An 18,296-nucleotide genomic window follows, 5' to 3' on the forward strand; every position below is an offset into this window, starting at 1 on the left:
CCCGCCCAGCGGTGCGTCACCCAGAGAGCTGGCCCCGCCCCCTAGCTGAGTGCTCGAGCGCCGGCAGGAGTCCCGCTGAGGTAAAAGCGCCGCCCCGCCAGGCCCGGACAGGAGGCCTGCTGAGGTAAAAGCGCCGCCAGGCCCGGACAGGAGGCCCGCTTCCGCGCGCCCCCCCCCCCCCTCCCTCCCCCCGGGAGGAGGCCGGCCACCCACCCCCGCGATAGCGCTGGGCCGGAGCCCGGCAATGGGAACCTCATCCTAGCGTCTGTACAATAACCGCCCGCACCCCTCCGGGAGGTTCCAGAAGCTTCTGCCAGGTTTGAGTGGGGGGTTTCCGCCTGTGCTTTGCAGGGGGCCGTGGGGGGGAGCAGGATGTCAGCTGACTCGGACGGCACGTGACCGGCCAGCAGTCAGCTGACTCGGGCGGCACGTGACCGGCCAGCTGACCCGGGGGGGGGGGCTGGCAGATGAAACCCCGGGGCGGGAGCTCTCCTCTCCCCGCCTGGCCAATATTCATCCTTGGTCACTGTGACTGGGCACCTGCTCAGCTTCGTCTGTGCTGGTTTATGGGATCTTGCTGTGCGCTTTCGGGGTTGGCTCTGTTACAACAACAACCTCAGCAGCTGGGGCGCCCCCGGTTTGTAATGCACCGCCTGAGAGAAGCAGAGACGCCTTCACTCTCCTGACCGCAAGTGAACTGGACAATCTGAAGAGAAGAGGGTTAGGGGTGTGGGGGAAGGGGCTGCACAGCGATGAGAATCATAGAATTTACAGTGCAGGAGGAGGCCATTCAGCCCATCGAGTCTGCACCGGCTTTTTTGAAAGAGCACCCGACCCAAGCCACACCTGCACCCCATCACCCAGCAACCCCACCCAACACTAAGGGCAATTTATCACAGCCAATGCACCTAACCTCCACATCTTTGGACCGCGTGAGGAAACCGGAGCACCCGGAGGAAACACACGCACGCACGGGGAGAACGTGCAGACTCCGCACAGACCAGGAAGCGGGTGAGCTGCCTCACGACGCTGGGGAGTTGGGTTCAATTCTGGCCTCGGGTGACTGTGTGCCGTCTGCACTTTCTCCCGAAGTCTTCGTGTGTTTCCTCCGGGTGCTCTGGTTTCCTCCCACGGTCCAAAGATGTGCAGATTAGGCAGATTGTCCATGATAAATTGCACGTTGGTATCAGGTCGAGTTACAAGGATTGTGCATGTCGAGGTAGGGTGCTGCTTTGGAGGGTCGGTGCAGACTCCGATGGGCCAAGTGGCCTCCTGCACTGTAGGGAGTCTATGAAAAGGACAGGAGCTGGGGTGAGCTGAATGCTTTTGCATGGACATGACAGACCAAAAGGCCTCCTGTGTTGTAACCATTCTACAACTTGGATGTTGCAGCACTTTAAAACTACTTCACTGTAAAGTGCTTTGGAACGTCCTGAGACCATGGACACAAAGTGAAAGTATTTCTTAAAACTATTCAATGAGCTTTCAACATCCTTACAGGTAGAGTGCTCTAGATGTCAGAACTCTCCGAAGTCAGAACATTTATGCAGAAGGGTGGTAAGGATATACCAGGCAATTACAGGCCAGTGAGGGACAGAATGAATCTCCACTTGGGGAGGCAAGGATAGTCAGCTTTATCAAGATTTGAATTTTATGAGTAGGTGACTAGTTGTGCAAATGAGGGCAATGCAGTTATGTCGGAGGAATTTCTTCAGCCAGGGGGTGGTGAATCTGTGGAACTCTATGCTGCAGAAGGCTGTGGAGGCCAAATCACTGAGTGTCTTTAAGAGGAGAGGTAGATAGGTTCTTGACTCATAAGGGGAGAAGGTAGGAGAATGGGGATGAGAAAAATATCAGCCATGATTGAATGGCGGAGCAGACTCGATGGGCCGAGTGGCCTAATTCTGCTCCTGTGTCTTATGGTCTACGTAGACTGGTGTCCCGCAGGGTTCAGTGTTGGGGCCACAGCTGTTCTCTTTATATATTAACGATCTAGATGACGGGACTGGGGGCATTCTGGCTAAGTTTGCTGATGATACAAAGATAGGTGGAGGGGCAGGTAGTATGGAGGAGGTGGGGAGGCTGCAGAAAGATTTAGACAGTTTAGGAGAGTGGTCCAAGAAATGGCTGATGAAATTCAACGTGGGCAAGTGCGAGGTCTTGCACTTTGGAAAAAAGAATAGAGGCATGGACTATTTTCTAAACGGTGACAAAATTCATAATGCTGAAGTGCAAAGGGACTTGGGAGTCCTAGTCCAGGATTCTCTAAAGGTAAACTTGCAGGTTGAGTCCGTAATTAAGAAAGCAAATGCAATGTTGTCATTTATCTCGAGGCTTGGAATATAAAAGCAGGGATGTACTTCTGAAGCTTTATAAAGCATTAGTTAGGCCCCGTTTAGAATACTGTGAGCAATTTTGGGCCCCACACCCCAGGAAGGACATACTGGCACTGGAGCGGGTCCGGCGGAGATTCACACGGATGATCCCAGGAATAGTCGGCCTAACATACGATGAATGTCTGAGGATCCTGGGATTATATTCATTGGAGTTTAGGAGGTTGAGGGGAGATCTAATAGAAACTTACAAGATAATGAATGGCTTAGATAGGGTGGACGTAGGGAAGTTGTTTCCATTAGCAGGGGAGACTAGGACCCGGGGGCACAGCCTTAGAATAAAAGGGAGTCACTTTAGAACAGAGATGAGGAGAAATTTCTTCAGCCAGAGAGTGGTGGGTCTGTGGAATTCATTGCCACAGAGGGCGGTGGAGGCCGGGACGTTGAGTGTCTTTAAGACAGAAGTTGATAAATTCTTGATTTCTCGAGGAAGTAAGGGCTATGGAGAGGGAGCGGGTAAATGGAGTTGAAATCAGCCATGATTGAATGGTGGAGTGGACTTGATGGGCCGAATGGCCTTACTTCCGCTCCTATGTCTTATGGTCTTATGGACTTCAAAGGTCCCAGATGGGAAACTGATCAGGATGATAAGTTCCCATGGGATCCAGAGCAATTTGACAAAATGAATCCAACACTGGCTTAGTGGCAGGAGGCAGAGGGTGATGGTTGAAGGTTGTTTTGTAATTGGAAATCCATGTCCAGTGGTATACCGCAGGGATCGGTGCTGGGTCCCTTGCTGTTTGTAGTCTACATTAATAATGATCTGGGCAAGAATGTGGAGGGTATGATCAGTAAGTTCGCAGATGACACGAAAATTGGTGGTGTAGTAAAGAGTGAGGTGGAAAGCCTTTGATTACAGGGATATATATGGGGCTGGTCAGATAGACAGTGGCAAATGGAATTTAACCCAGTAAAGTGCGTGGTGATGCCTTTTGGGGGACTAACAAGGCAGGGGAGTATGAATGATAGGAAGTACAGAGGACCGAAGAAATCTTGTGCATGTCTGTAGACCCCTGAAGGTGGCAGGACAGGTCACTAAGGTGATTAAAAAGGTGCCTTTATTAACCAAGGCATAGAATATATAAAACACTGGTTAAACTACAGCTGGAGTGCTGTGGGCTGTTCTGGTCACTGCACCATAGGAAGGAAGTGATTGCACTGGAGAGAGTGCAGAGGAAATTTACCAGGGTGTTGCCTGGGCTGGAGTATTTGAGCTATAAAGAGAGACTGATTTGGCTGGGGTTGAGAGTAGAGAAGGCTGAGGGGAGACCTGATTGAAGTGTACAAAATTATGAGGGGCGTAGTTGGGAAGGAACATTTCCCCTTGGTAGAGGGATCAATACCCAGGCGGAATAGATTTAAGGTAAGGGGCAGGGGATTGGAGGGTGGTAGGAATCTGGAACTCGCTGCTTGAAAGGATAGTAGAGACAGGAACCCTCACAACGTTAAGAAGCATTCAGATGAGCACTTGAAATGCTGTAGCATACAAAGCTACGGACCAAGTGCTGGCAAATGGGATTGGAATAGATGGATGGCTTACAGCCGGTGTAGACATGGTGGGCCGAAGGGCTTCTTTCTGTGCTGTAAAACTCTGACTATCTCTCCTCTCACCAATCATTTCAAATCTTTTATACCCTCCACTCACCAAAGGAGAGCGCTGTTCTTTAAAATGTGTGCTCTCACACTAGCCTCTCTTGTCAGGCCCCCTAAACAAACCCTCCCCTAAAGGGATTAGAAGCTGTAATTTTCCTACCCAATTTCTACAGCTATGGTTTTAGGTTCCAGGTTATGTCTGCAGTGTGCCATTTTGACTAAAAAGTAATGACCTGGACTTGGTTATACAGGGCGTAACAAAGTTTGCCAATGACCTTAAACCCCAAAATGTCAAACAATGAATATTCCAGAATGACGTAGACTGGTAAAATTTAACACAACTATGAAGAATAGAGAGGCACTATAAATATAGGCATAATAAATTAGTGGTACAGTTTTAAAGGGTCTGACGGAATAGGGACACCTGGAGGGGCATTTACATCAATCTTTAAAGGTGGAAGGACAAGTTGAGAAGGCACTTCTTAAAAAGGCTTACTCGGTATTTGGCTTTCTACGTAGAAGCAACAGAAGCATTGAACCGTTATAAAATACTGGTCAGACCACAACTGGAGTATAGGGCAGAATTCTCTCAAAGACTTCCCCAACAGGAAAGCCGGCAAGATTCCCGCTGAGTAGGTCGGTGCACCGAAAAAGAGATGTGCAGGGAGAAGAGCATCGGGTGTCGCTATAGGCGGATGACCTGCTGCTGTACGTGGCGGACCCAATGGAGGGGATGGTGGATGTCATGCAGACTCTAGGGGAGTTTGGGGAGTTCTCGGGCTATAAGCTCATTGTAGGGAAGAGTGAGCTTTTTGTATTACAGGCAGGGGACCAAGAAAGAGGGATAGGGGACCTACCCCTGAGGACAGCGTTGGGGAGTTTTCGGTATCTGGGGATCCAGGAGCTGGGGGTGCCCTACACAAATTGAATCTGACGAGGTTGGTGGACCAAATGGAGGTGGACTTTAAAAGATGGGACATGTTGCCACTCTCGTTGGGTAGAGTGCAGTCGGTCAAAATGGTGGTCCTTCCGAGGTTTTTGTTTCTGTTTCAGTGTCTTCCCATCGTGATCACCAAGGGCTTTTTCAAGAGAGTGGGTAGGAGTATTATGGGGTTTGTGTGGGCGAATAAGACCCCGAGGGTAAGGAGAGGGTTCCTGGAAAGCAGTAGGGACCGAGGAGGGCTGGCGCTGCCAAACCTAGGGAGCTACTACTGGGCAGCAAATGTGGCGATGATCCGCAAGTGGGTTATGGAGGGAGAGGGGGCGGCATGGAAGAGGATGGAGATGACGTCCTGTAAAGGAACGAGCTTGGGGGCGTTGGTGACGGCACCGCTGCCGCTCTCGCCATCAAAGTATACCACGAGCCCGGTGGTGGCGGCAACGGTAACGATCTGGGGCCAGTGGAGACGGCACAGGGGTGCAGTGGGAGCCTCGGTGTGGTCCCCGATCAGGGGTAACCACCGGTTTGTCCCGGGGAAGATGGACGGGGAGTTCCAGGGCTGGCATCGGGCGGGGATTAGAAGAATGGGGGACCTGTTCATTGACAGGACATTTGCGAGCCTAGGGGCACTGGAGGAGAAGTTTGAGTTACCCCCGGGAAATGCATTTAGATATATGCAGGTGAGGGCTTTTGTGAGGCGACAGGTCAGGGAATTCCTGTTGCTCCCGGCACAAGAAATTCAAGACAGGGTGATCTCGGGTGTATGGGTCGGGGAGGGCAAGGTTTCGGCAATACACCAAGAGATGAAAGAAGAGGGGGAAGCCCTAGCAGAAGAGTTGAAGGGTAAATGGGAGGAGGAGCTGGGGGAGGAGATCGAGGAAGGTTTGTGGGCTGATGCCCTGGGTAGGGTTAATTCCTCCTCCTCATGTGCCAGGCTCAGCCTGATACAATTTAAGGTGGTTCACAGAGCGCACTTGACGGGGGCGAGGTTGAGTAGGTTCTTTGGGGTAGAGGACAGATGTGGAAGGTGTTCAGGGAGCCCGGCAAACCATGTCCATATGTTCTAGACATGCCCGGCACTGGAGGGGTTCTGGAGAGGAGTGGCGGGAGCAATATCTCAGGTGGTGAAAGTCCGGGTCAAGCCAAGCTGGGGGCTAGCAATATTCGGAGTAGTGGATGAGCCGGGAGTGCAGGAGGCGAAAGAGGCCGGCATTCTGGCCTTTGCGTCCCTAGTAGCCCGGCGAAGGATCTTGCTAATGTGGAAGGAGGCAAAGCCCCCTAGCCTGGAGGCCTGGATAAACGACATGGCTGGGTTCATAAAGCTGGAGAGGATTAAGTTTGCCTTGAGAGGGTCTGCGCAGGGGTTCTACAGGCGGTGGCAACCGTTCCTAGACTACCTCGTGGAGAGTTAGAGGAAGGGCGGTCAGCAGCAGCAGCAACCCTGGTTGGGGGGGGGGGGACGAGAGATTGTTTGAGGGGATGGATGAGCAGGAGATAACATGGAGGGTGGGGGAAACTGGCACGTGCGGGCGAGAGCCAGTGTATAAAGCTATGTAAATATACCATTTTGCCATGTATATATCTTGCTCAGTGCGATTGTGTTATTTTGTTACCGGGGGGGGGTTATTGTTTGTAAGGGGAAAAAATTGTGTTGTTAAAAACTTTAATAAATATATTTTTTTAAAAAAAGAAATGTGCAGGATCTAAAGATGCTAGCCTGGCCGGCTCACCTGTGATCAGGCACCCCGATTTCCAGCCAACTTTCAGCCCCCCAACTCGCTGGTAGAGACCCATCCCCTCCCACCACTCAGTCATCAGGCTCCCCTCAAATGACCAACATCCTGCGATGGGACTGCCGAAGACCCTCCCCCCTTTTCAGCACCTCCCAATTCAGACCCCTTCTTCTTCCCACACACCCCCTCCAAATGGCTCCCTATTTTTTTCTACCCTTTCAGGTCCCCCTCTCTTCCCACCTCATTTCAGGCATCCCTTGACACTTGGTAGTGCCACCCTATTAGTGTGTACACATCAACAATCTGTCCTGGTACACCCACAACGCTACGACCAAGAAAGCACAACAGTGCCTATACTTCATCAGGAAACTAAGGAAATTCGGCATGTCCACATTGACTCTTACCAATTTTTACGGATGCACCATGGAAAGCAGCCCAGTCCATCGCGTGAAAAAGCCTCCCATCCATTGACTCTATTTGCACCTCCCGCTGCCTTGGGGAAACGAGCAGCATAACCCAAGACCCCTCCCACCCGGGTTATTCTCTCTCCCACCTCTTCCATCGGGCAGGAGATACAAAAGTCTGGGAACACGCACTAACAGATTCAAAAACAGCTTCTTCCCCACTGTTACCGGACGCCTGAATGCCCCTCTTATTGACTGAACTGATCTCTTCACTCATCATCTCTACTGAGTAGTACTACACTCCTGTATGCTTCACCCGATGCCTGTGTCTATGTATTTACGTTGTGCATTTATGTATGTCCTATGGTTTTTTTTCATGTATGGAATGATCTGTCTGGACTGTACGCAATACTTTCACTGCACCTCGGTACATGTGACAATAAATCAAATCAATCAATCAATTATTATCTAAACTGTTGTTTTAAACTTGTTACCGGGAGAGACTCATACCCTTTGAACACTGTCTACTATTAAATGGAAAACTCCTTATTTTTAAACAGTCCCCTGGTTCCAGTCGTTCCCACAAAGGGGGAAACCATCTACTCAGAATCCACCCTGTCAAGACCCCTCGGGATCCTATATGTTTCAATAAGATCATGTCTCATTCTTCTAAACTCCAATGGATAGTGTGGAAGGATGTAGCAGGTTACAGAGGGATATAGATAAGCTGCAGAGCTGGGCTGAGAGGTGGCAAATGGAGTTTAATGTAGAGAAGTGTGAGGTGATTCACTTTGGAAGGAATAACAGGAATGCGGAATATTTGGCTAATGGTAAAGTTCTTGAAAGTGTGGATGAGCAGAGGGATCTAGGTGTCCATGTACATAGATCCCTGAAAGTTGCCACCCAGGTTGATAGGGTTGTGAAGAAGGCCTATGGAGTGTTGGCCTTTATTGGTAGAGGGATTGAGTTCCGGAGTCGGGAGGTCATGTTGCAGCTGTACAGAACTCTGGTACGGCCGCATTTGGAGTATTGCGTACAGTTCTGGTCACCGCATTATAGGAAGGACGTGGAGGCTTTGGAGCGGGTGCAGAGGAGATTTACCAGGATGTTGCCTGGTATGGAGGGAAAATCTTTTGAGGAAAGGCTGATGGACTTGAGGTTGTTTTCGTTGGAGAGAAGAAGGTTAAGAGGAGACTTAATAGAGGCATACAAAATGATCAGGGGGTTGGATAGGGTGGACAGTGAGAGCCTTCTCCCGCGGATGGATATGGCTGGCACGAGGGGACATAACTTTAAACTGAGGGGTAATAGATATAGGACAGAGGTAGGTTCTTTACGCAAAGAGTAGTGAGGCCGTGGAATGCCCTACCTGCTACAGTAGTGAACTCGCCAACATTGAGGGCATTTAAAAGTTTATTGGATAAACATATGGATGATAATGGCATAGTGTAGGTTAGATGGCTTTTGTTTCGGTGCAACATCGTGGGCCGAAGGGCCTGTACTGCGCTGTATTGTTCTATGTTCTATGATACAGGCTCAGCCTGTCTAACCTTTTCTCATAATCACTGCACCTCCTGCCCACCCCAACACAAATCCCAGGTATCAGTTGTGTGAACCTTCTCTGCACTGCTTCTAATGCAACGATATCCTTTCTTAAATGATGAGAGCAAAGGTGGAAAACAAAAATCACACTGATTTCTATGATCTTAAATTCCACCCCGATGCTCTATTATAGCAGAGTTTACATGTGAAAATTAGTTACACTATAATTTAGTATTTTTTTCCTTTTTAAAAAATAATTTTAAGAGTACCCAATTCTTTTTCTTTTCAAATAAGGGGCAATTTAGCAAGTTGGGTATGTTATTGTGGGGTTTTTGCGTGTGCTGGACCGCTCTGTTGTATAGAATGCTAAAATGTAAAAATTATAAATGCCTCAATAAAATATTTTCTAAAAAAAAAAAGAGGCAATTTAGCATGGCCAATCCACCCACCCTGCACATTTTTGGGATGTGGGGCCGAGACCCACGCAGACACGGGAGAATGTGCAAACTCCACACGGACAGTGACCCAGGGCCAGGATCTAAGCCGGGTTCTCGGCGCCATGAGGCAACAGTGCTAAATATAAGTTGGTCTTTATTAAGCTCAAGAAAGAAGTAATGCATTTAAAGGAGGTACTTTACTGTTTTGTCTTTCAGAATTGTTTTTGTCTGGTGTGAAATTTTAAAGGAAAATGGCAGATGTAAGTATTTTCCTAACTACTGAAAGGAAATGTATATAATTTGCTAGGCTGTCGAGATTGCAGCGTTTAAAAAGCATATGGAAAGAGTCTGCTTTTTAAAGCACTTGATATACACAAGGTTCCAACAATTATTAAATGTGCAGTTAACCAAACTTTTTAAAAATACGTTTAGAGTATCCAATTTTTTTCCAATTAAGGGGCAATTTAGCGTGGCCAATCCACCTACCGTGCACATCTTTGGGTTGTGGGGGTGAGACCCACGCAGACACGGGGAGAATATGCAAACTCCACACGGACAGTGACCCAGGGCCTCAGCGCTGAGAGGCAGCAGTGCTAATCACTGCACCACCGTGCCACCCTGCAGTTAACCAAGCTGAGTGGTACATTGAATATGTTACCACTTCTGTAAGCCACGTAGCCATTGTAGATGCAAACAGAATTTCATCTAACATGTAGTGTGCAGCATCTGACAAGATAGGTTCTTTTGGTTCCATGTCTAATTATTCCAGAACTAAAATTCCTCCATTGTTCTGTCTCAGTCTATTTCTAACAGTTTTCTGCAGTGGTACAATTCCCTAAACCTGATATCAGTGGTGCAGTATTCACATTTATCTGCTGCACACCTGAAAGTTTGGGTTTGGCTCCTTCCTCTTAACTCCCCCAGTGTCTCTGTGCTGAATTGCTTGTCTGCCATCTAATGAGCCTTGATTTCATCTGGCTAAACATTGGGCAGAGTTAAGCCATTGCCTTTTCCACCACTGTTTATTCTATATCATTCTTCACCCTCCCAACTCAGAGACACAGACCTAGAATCATAGAATCCCTACTGTGCAGAAGGAGCCCTTTCGGGCCATTGAGTGCGCACCGACCCTCTGAGAGAGCACCCAAACCTAGGCCCAATTTCCCACCCTATCCTTGTGACACCACCTAGGGGCAATTTAGCATATCCAATCCAGCTAACCTGCATATCTTTGCACTGTGAGGGGAAACCGGAGCACCCGGAGGAAACCCACGCAGACACAGGAAGAATGTGCAAAAAAACTGTGCAAACTCCACACCGTCACCTCCAAGGTCGGAATTGAATCCGGGTTCCTGATGCTGTGCGGCGGCAGTGCTAACCACTGTGGCACCCACGAGGAGAGGTGTCCAGATTATTTTAGCATACTGGATCTCACTCTGAAATACTTCATACATGATTGCTGTGAGTTTAATAGTTTATAACCAATTGAAAACCACAGGTTGAATTAATTTGTATGTTTAAAAAAAAAATTTAGAGCACCCAATTCTTTTTTCCCAATTAAGGGGCAATTTAGCGTGGCCAATCCATCTAACCTGCACATCTTTGGGTTGTGGGTGTGAAACCCACGCAGACATGTGGACAATGTGGACACGGAGAGTGACCCAGGGCCAGGATCAAACCCGGTTCCTCAGTGCCGTGAAATGAAATGAAATGAAAATCGCTTATTGTCACAAGTAGGCTTCAAATGAAGTTACTGTGAAAAGCCCCTAGTCGCCAGGCAACAGTGCTAACCACTGTGCCACTGTGCTGTTCCTGAATTAATTTGGATGTTGGCTGTCGGTTTAACATGTTTTTAAATGATTCTTTGAAAGAGATGCATGATAGTTCTGTAACTCATTGAAGCAGTGAGAGGTTTAAACTTCAATTATTGTTTTAAATTGGATGTTGGCAGTATGCTTATGTTGTAATAATGCAGTTAAAATGTCTAAGTGTCTTTCTTTTATACAGGACTTGAAGCGATACCTTTACAAACAATTGCCAAGGTAAGAATACAAATCGATCTGGCCTTATCTCTGATTGGTTACTATTTCTGACTTTTCTTTAGTTAATTTCAATTGGCTAATACCTTAGTTACTTAAAAAAATATTAATTATTATATTAATTCTGAAGTATCAATTAGACTTCTATATTTCTTAATTGCTGCCTTTCTTTCCCCTTTTTTTTCTCCCTAACTTCTAAAATTGTTTTCTCTTTGGCTACAAAAGTAGATTTCTCATCTTTTCAATTTATATCCAAATTTATTGAACATTCAATTTAAATTCAAATGGGGAGGGTGGGGGGGGGGGGGGAGGGGAACAGTTTAGGGGAGAAAAAGGGGAAAATGTCAAACTGTTTTAAACTTGGTGATATTGGTCTGTTGTTTGTATTATTGATCCCAATGACTGGCGGATGGTTTCAAACAGCCCCTTTGGCTGTTTGCAACAGGCAGAATATGGACAATACTCAGCTAGCTCGTGCTTACCAAACCTTAAAACATAATGTTCAACATTAGATGTGATTCTGCTATTTGACAGCAGTTGTTTAGCAACCCTGATTGTGCTAGGACTTACATCGACAACCGATTTAAGATGATCAGTTGGGTTGCCAGTGTCATGCTAGATGCTATGTATATGCACTCCGGTGACCCTGTGCTTTGCAGACTGCAGGATCACGGTCACACCTTTTTCAACTAAACAAAAGCTTGGGGGACAGCCATTCCATGGTTCATTCCCCATGGGGAATGCCTTGAGTAATCGGAGTCAACCTGCCCGGTTTGAATCTAAACAAAAGCTTGGTAGTTAACTCATCTCCATTGCAACACATCTATCAGTCGACGTCCAATTGGTTGGCGATCAGCAATCTCTTGTAGCAGACGTTGTTGTTACCTTTACGATTGTTATTCTTACTGGGCTTCCGGTGATGGGGATGTGCTGAGGAGTTGCACATCAGGTGGCTCTCCCCTTACACACCAGGAAATAGGCTTTTTCACCCGAAATAGCCCGCTAACACAAGGAAAAAAAATATCCCCGCACCTCAACCACATCAGCCCGAAAGGAAATGTCGAATAACAGCCACTCCAGAGGCTGTGTAGAAACAAAAAGTGGAAAAAGCCAGGAGAAGCAAATGGCTGAGCTGGCAGACGCACAAAACGACAAAACCCGGGCCTTGCCAGAGTGAGAACCACAAGGAGCTCCCTCTCTCCAGAGGGTGGTTGGAGGATGTTTCTCTCAAGGGAACTGAGGGAACATAGAGAGGGGCCGAAAACCGATATCCAGGCTGCGGTCCGGGGTGTGGTTGTGGAAGCCCTGGCAACGATAAAGGTAGTCCGAGACAAGGCGGAGAGGTTATTGGACGCCCAGGAAAGCACCATAAAGCAGCTGGAAGAGGCCTCCACAGACCAGGGCAATCGGATCGCCGCCCTGGAGAAGGAGATATCGAAGGTTGATCGTGACGCAGGGGACTCAGAGGAACGATTGAAGATCAGGAAAACCGATTGAGGCGCCAAAGCCTACGGATTGTGGGCCTGCTGGAGGGGATCGAATGCAGGAACCCCACAGACTATGTGACCCAAATGCTGGGCAGCCTGGTGGGAAGGGATAGCTTCCCCAACCCACCAGAAATAAACAGAGCCCACCAGTAGCTTCGTCCAAAACCCAAAGCTGGAGAACAACCAAGGGTGATTATCGCTAAAATGCACCGGTACCAAGACCGGGAAAGGATCCTGCGCTGGGAAAGGCGAACAAAAAATTGTAACTGGGAAGGTCACCGGATCAGGATCTACCAGGACATTGGGGCTGACCTGGCCAAGCACGGGCAGAGTTTATGCAGCCATGTACAAGAGCAGTGTAAAAGTTGGGATGCTTTACCCAGCCAAACTCTGGGTCACATTCCAAGGATTTATGCATATCTGATGAGTGCAAGATGAAAAGCTTCAAACTCTCTTTTTTCTTTCTGTAATACTAAAGCTTTTATGTTGATAATAGTGTTCCTAACGTCCTCATGCTGCCATTCGTGTTGTAAAACCTTCTGCAAAGTTCACTTTTAAAGTAAATTCCTAAATAGTGGATACATGTCTGATCCTTATCCAAAAAGCAAATCTAATAACACAATTGACGGGGTGAAGTGCCCTTATTTGGTTAGGTCAGTTTGTTGAATAAATATATTCACTGGGGTCAAAGCACGTGTTCTGTTTAATTTTGTTAGCACAAACACAAGTAAACATCATTTTGATGGTCGTCATTTTGATCAGGTGGAGAACGACTTTGAAAGCGCGATTGCTTTATGCGGGCAAACTAAATACGGCAGCATTAAATGGTACAGTAGTTATTGCATTAGGAGTGTAGGAATTCCTTACTCGCTGTACTACTACAGTTTTGTTTAATTTGGGATCTATAGTAAGCAGAGGAGGATGGAAATGATGTTTAAACATTAACTTTATCAGGCATGGAAATAGATTGGTTGTTGTTATGTCACTGACTTGAATACTGCAGCTAATCCTGCACAGGTTATTTTGTGTTGTTTTAAAATTATATTTAATACATGGTTTAAATATGCTTTTTCTTTCACATGCACACCCATTGTGTTATGTGACCGTTTTACAGGGGGGGGATAGTGAAGACATCTGAACAAATGTAGTTTTCAAGTTAATTGCAGTGGAAGCACTTGAGTTCCACTGATGTCATAGAATCCCGACAGTACAGAAGGAGGACATTCGGCCTATCGAGACTGCACCGACCCTTCGAAAGACCACCCTACCTATGCCCAATCCCCCATCCTATTTCTGCAACGCCACCCTAAGGGGCAGTTTTATCATGGCCAATCCACCCAACCTGCATATCTTTAGACTGTGGGAAGAAACCGGAGCACCCGGAGGAAACCCACGCAGACACGGGGAAAATGTACCAACACCACACAGTCACCCGAGGTCGGAATCAAACCCGGGTCCCTGGCGTGTGAGGCAACAGTGCTAACCACTGTGCCACCGTGTCACCCTGTAATGTGGTTGTTGCCAAATTTTCAAGCAGCTTCAGGAACCCCAGCAGAATGTTAAAATATTTTAAATTCTTGTTTGTTAATACTCCCCATTGTTGTGACCATTGATTTCTCAGTAGCTCTGTGTGGTTTTCATTACAGTTTTTCAATGAATAGAACCTTTGCTGTGTAATAATTTCAGAGATTGCACCTTTTAAAATTCTGGTACCAATGTAAAGATGCAGCGTGAATAATTCTGCATCATTGTTTTACAGTGTTGAGGGCCTTCACGCCATTGTAGTTTCTGACAGAGATGGAGTACCTGTGATTAAAGGTAATTTATAGCTGCTCATTAAGGCTGCCCTTTTACTGTGATCTTATAATTGATCAGTAATTGTTTTATGCTTCAAATTTAGCATAGCTCCTCATGTCTTTGGCCATTATACAACGTCCAAGCAAGTTTCAAATTAGGTGATGCAGATTGAAAATTATTGTGCATTATCTTATCCTGATTTGCATAAATTAATTCCAACAGTGAACAGTTTTTCTGAAGTTTGGTCAAACACTATAGCAGTGAAATTTAACTTCTGCAGGGGGTACAAAACACAATGCATTTATATGGTCTCTCAGTTCTTTGATGCTTTACAACTGAAGAATTACTTTGAAATCAGTCATTATTGTAAAGGCAAGTGCAAGGTCCTACAAACAGCACGTGAGTGTGCAACTAAATAACTTGTTTTGTTGGGGTTTTGGTTGGAGAGAATTGTTGGATAGGAAATGGGAAGAGTCCCCTGCTCTTCCAATAATACAATAGGATGTTATCGGAGAATCTCAAACTCTTTTACAGTTCAGAAGCAGGCCATTTGGCAAGAGCATTCTACCTAGTACTACTCCCCTGCCCTATCTCCGTAACTTTGCATGTTCTATCTTTTCAGATAGAGATCCATGAGAAACTCTGTTGGTTGGAGTCATACCTGGCACAAAGGGTGATGGTTGGAGGTCAATCATCTCAGCTCCAGGACATCACTACAGAAGTTCCTCATGGTAATGTCCGAGGCCCAACCACCTTCAGTTACTTCATCAATGGCCTCCCTTCCATCATAAGGTCAGAAGTGGGGATGTTCGTAGATGACTGAACAATGTTCAGCACCATTCACGACTCCTCTGATAATGAAGCAGTCCTATCCTGATGCACCAAGACGTGGATAATATCCAGGCTTGGGCTGACAAGTGGCAAGTTGCATTCGCGCCACACAAGTGCCAGGCAATGACCATCTCCTACAAGAGAGAATCTCCTACAAGAGACAAGTAAATGGCATTACCCTCACTGAATCCCCCACCGTCAAAATCCCAGGGGTTACCATTGATCAGAAACTGAACTGGGCTAGCCATATTAATACTGTGACTACCAGGGCAGATCAAAGGCTAGGAAAACAAGTAACTTGCCTCCTGACCCCCCCCCCTCCACACAAAGGGCGCAAGTTAGGAGTGTAATGGAATACACTCCACTTGCTTGGAGGAGTGCAACTCTAACAACACAAGCAGCTTTACACCATTCAGGACAAAGCAGCCCGCTTGATTGCTCCACCTTCCACAGACATTCAAACCCTTCGCCGCCGACAACAGTGGCAGTCGTGTGTACCATCTACACTGCAGGAATTCAGCAAGGTTCCTTAGACAGCACCTTCCAAACCCATGACCGACACCATCCAGAAGGACAAGAGCAGCAGATACCTGGGAACCCCACCACCTGGAGGTTCCCCTCCAAGTTACCACCCTGACTTGGACATTTATTGTCCAAGTGAGGGAGGGAGTGAGTTCCAGAATGTTGACCCAGCTGGGTCAACATTCTGGAACTCACTCCTTCCCTCCCTAACAGCACTGTGGGTATACCTGCACCTCTGGGACCGCAGCGGCACAAGAAGGCGACTCATCATCCCTTCTGAAGAATAAATAGGGATGGGCAATAAATGCTGGCCTAACCAGCGATGCCTGCATCCCATAAATTAATTTTTTTTAAAATTATTTACCCTGTCCACACCTCTCAGAATCTTATATCTTCATCAAGTCTCCTCTCACCTTTTCCCTGGGGAAAATAGTCCCAACCTCTCCAATCTATCCTCACAGCTGCAGTGCTTTATCCCTAGAATCAATTTTAAATACATTTAGAGTACCCAATTATTTTTTCCAATTAAGGGGCAATTTAGCACGGCCAATCCACCTACTCTGCACATCTTTGGGTTGTGGAGGTGAGACCCATGCAGACACGGGGAGAATGTGCAAACTCCACACGGACAATGAGCTGGGGCCAGGATTGAACCGGGGTCCTCAGCGCTGTGAGGTAGAAATGCTAACCACTGTGCCACCTAGAATCATTCTTGTGAATCTCCTCTGTACTCCCTCCAATGTTTTCACTTCCTTCAAGTATGGTGCCCAAGACTGAGACTCCAAATGAGGCCTAACTAGTGTTTTATACAAGTTCAACATGACCTCCTTGCTCTTGTACCCAATGTCCCTATTAATAAAGCTGAGGATACTATACACTTTATTAACTGCTCTCTCAATCTGTTGTGCCATCTTCAATGACTCGTGTACACATACACCGAGGTCCCTTTTTTCCTGCACCTCCTTTAGAGTTTCTCACTTCATCTTATACTGTCTCTCCATATTCTTCCTGCCAAAAATAATCGCCTCTCACTTCTCTGCATTGAACGTCATCTGCCACTTGCCTGCCCAATCTACCAACACATCCATGTCCTTTCGAAGTTCAAACTATCCTCATCACAGATGATGTTTCCAACCTCCATAACATTTGCAGATTTTCAAATCATGCCCTGAACACCACGGTCCAGATCATTTAATCTCTATCAGGAAGAGCAGGGGTCCCAACACTGACCCCTGGGGAACTCTCTTTCCCTTTTATTCCATGAGGTAGAATTTTGCTCACCAGTCTGTTGTGTGACACTGTATCAAATGCCTTTTGAAAATACATATACTCCAGAAATAGTACCTCTCATCAATACTGTACTCAAGTGACAGCCATAATTGCACTCCGCACTGGAGCATGAATCCATAAGCTTGGACTGCAGGAAAAGAAAATAAGTGCTACCAACCTAACCAAACTGACGACACTGTTGTGTGGAATGGCTGCTTTATATCCGTTCTAGATCAGTGATCTCTGTGGCGGAGGTAGATTCAATTGAGGCTTCAGAAGAGAATCGGATAATTATTTGAAGAGAAAAGATTTACAAGGTTACTGGAAAACTGCAAGGGAGTGGGACTAGGTGAATTGCACTTGCAGAGGGATGGCATGGACGCGGCTGCCCGAATGGCCTCCTCCTCCTCCTATTGCTCTTGCCTTTCTATAATTCAATGAAGTTATATTTCAGAGTTTTTTGACATTTCTTACAGCTTGCCCCCAACCCAGTATTGCTGGTACGTGGATTGTGATGGATTCTCCCCGTTTGCTAATGTACTTTTCTGCAGTAGCTTGCTACGTTTGTGCAAGTGGAACAGTAGAAACTAATTATTCCTGTGGGTTATCTTCCTTCAGTTGCTAATGATAATGCACCAGAACATGCACTGAGACCTGGATTCCTCTCTACCTTCGCACTAGCAACAGATCAAGGAAGCAAGCTGGGACTTTCAAAGAACAAAAGCATAATTTGCTATTACAATACATACCAGGTGATTTCTTCTCTCCACCCCATTCAGTGCATTTTTCTACACAGGTGTATTTTTTATGAGGAGATGGTGGTGTAGTTGCAATGTCATTAGATTAGTAATTAAAAGACCCAGACTGATGCTCTGGGGGAATGGGTTCAAATCCCACCATGGCAGCTGGTGGAATTTACATTCAACTGATAAAGCCGGAATTGAAAGCTAGTAATGGTGACCATGAAACTGTCATTGATTGTTGTACAAACCCATCTGGTTCACTAATGTTTTTTAGGGAAGGAAATCTGCCATTTTTACATAGTCTGGGCTAAATTTGACTCCAGATGCATTGCAATGTGGTTGACTCTTAACTGCCCTCGAAAATGGTCTAGCAATACACTCAGTTCAAGGGCAATTAGGGATGGGCAACCAATGTTGACCCAGTCAGCGACACCCACATCCCATAAAATATTTTTTTTCTTAGTTCTTTGATTCTAAGTTGCATTTAACTTTTAAAACTTTGAAAACATGCTCTAATGAACATGCTCAAATTGGCACAACAGCTTTACCCACTTCAGGATCAGGAT

At 46.6% G+C, this 18,296-nt stretch overlaps 1 protein-coding gene across 3 annotated transcripts in view; it reads left to right on the plus strand.

Moving 5' to 3' along the window:
- Positions 1 to 18,296, plus strand: part of lamtor3 (late endosomal/lysosomal adaptor, MAPK and MTOR activator 3) — a 31,827-nt gene continuing 13,531 nt past the window's right edge. The window contains exons 1-5 of one of the 3 annotated variants that reach the window (XM_072495276.1): positions 1 to 80; positions 9,259 to 9,302; positions 11,050 to 11,084; positions 14,328 to 14,386; positions 17,606 to 17,739. In XM_072495276.1, the coding sequence (XP_072351377.1) occupies positions 9,294 to 9,302; positions 11,050 to 11,084; positions 14,328 to 14,386; positions 17,606 to 17,739 (237 nt within the window). In that variant the 5' untranslated portion in view covers positions 1 to 80; positions 9,259 to 9,293. Of the gene's footprint in view, positions 125 to 206; positions 318 to 9,258; positions 9,303 to 11,049; positions 11,085 to 14,327; positions 14,387 to 17,605; positions 17,740 to 18,296 lie in introns of those variants that run through there. The other 2 variants (XM_072495275.1, XM_072495273.1) reach the window with 2 other exon arrangements.

The sequence above is a fragment of the Scyliorhinus torazame genome, chromosome 3, assembly GCF_047496885.1.
Source record: "Scyliorhinus torazame isolate Kashiwa2021f chromosome 3, sScyTor2.1, whole genome shotgun sequence".
NCBI classification, from domain to species: domain Eukaryota; kingdom Metazoa; phylum Chordata; class Chondrichthyes; order Carcharhiniformes; family Scyliorhinidae; genus Scyliorhinus; species Scyliorhinus torazame.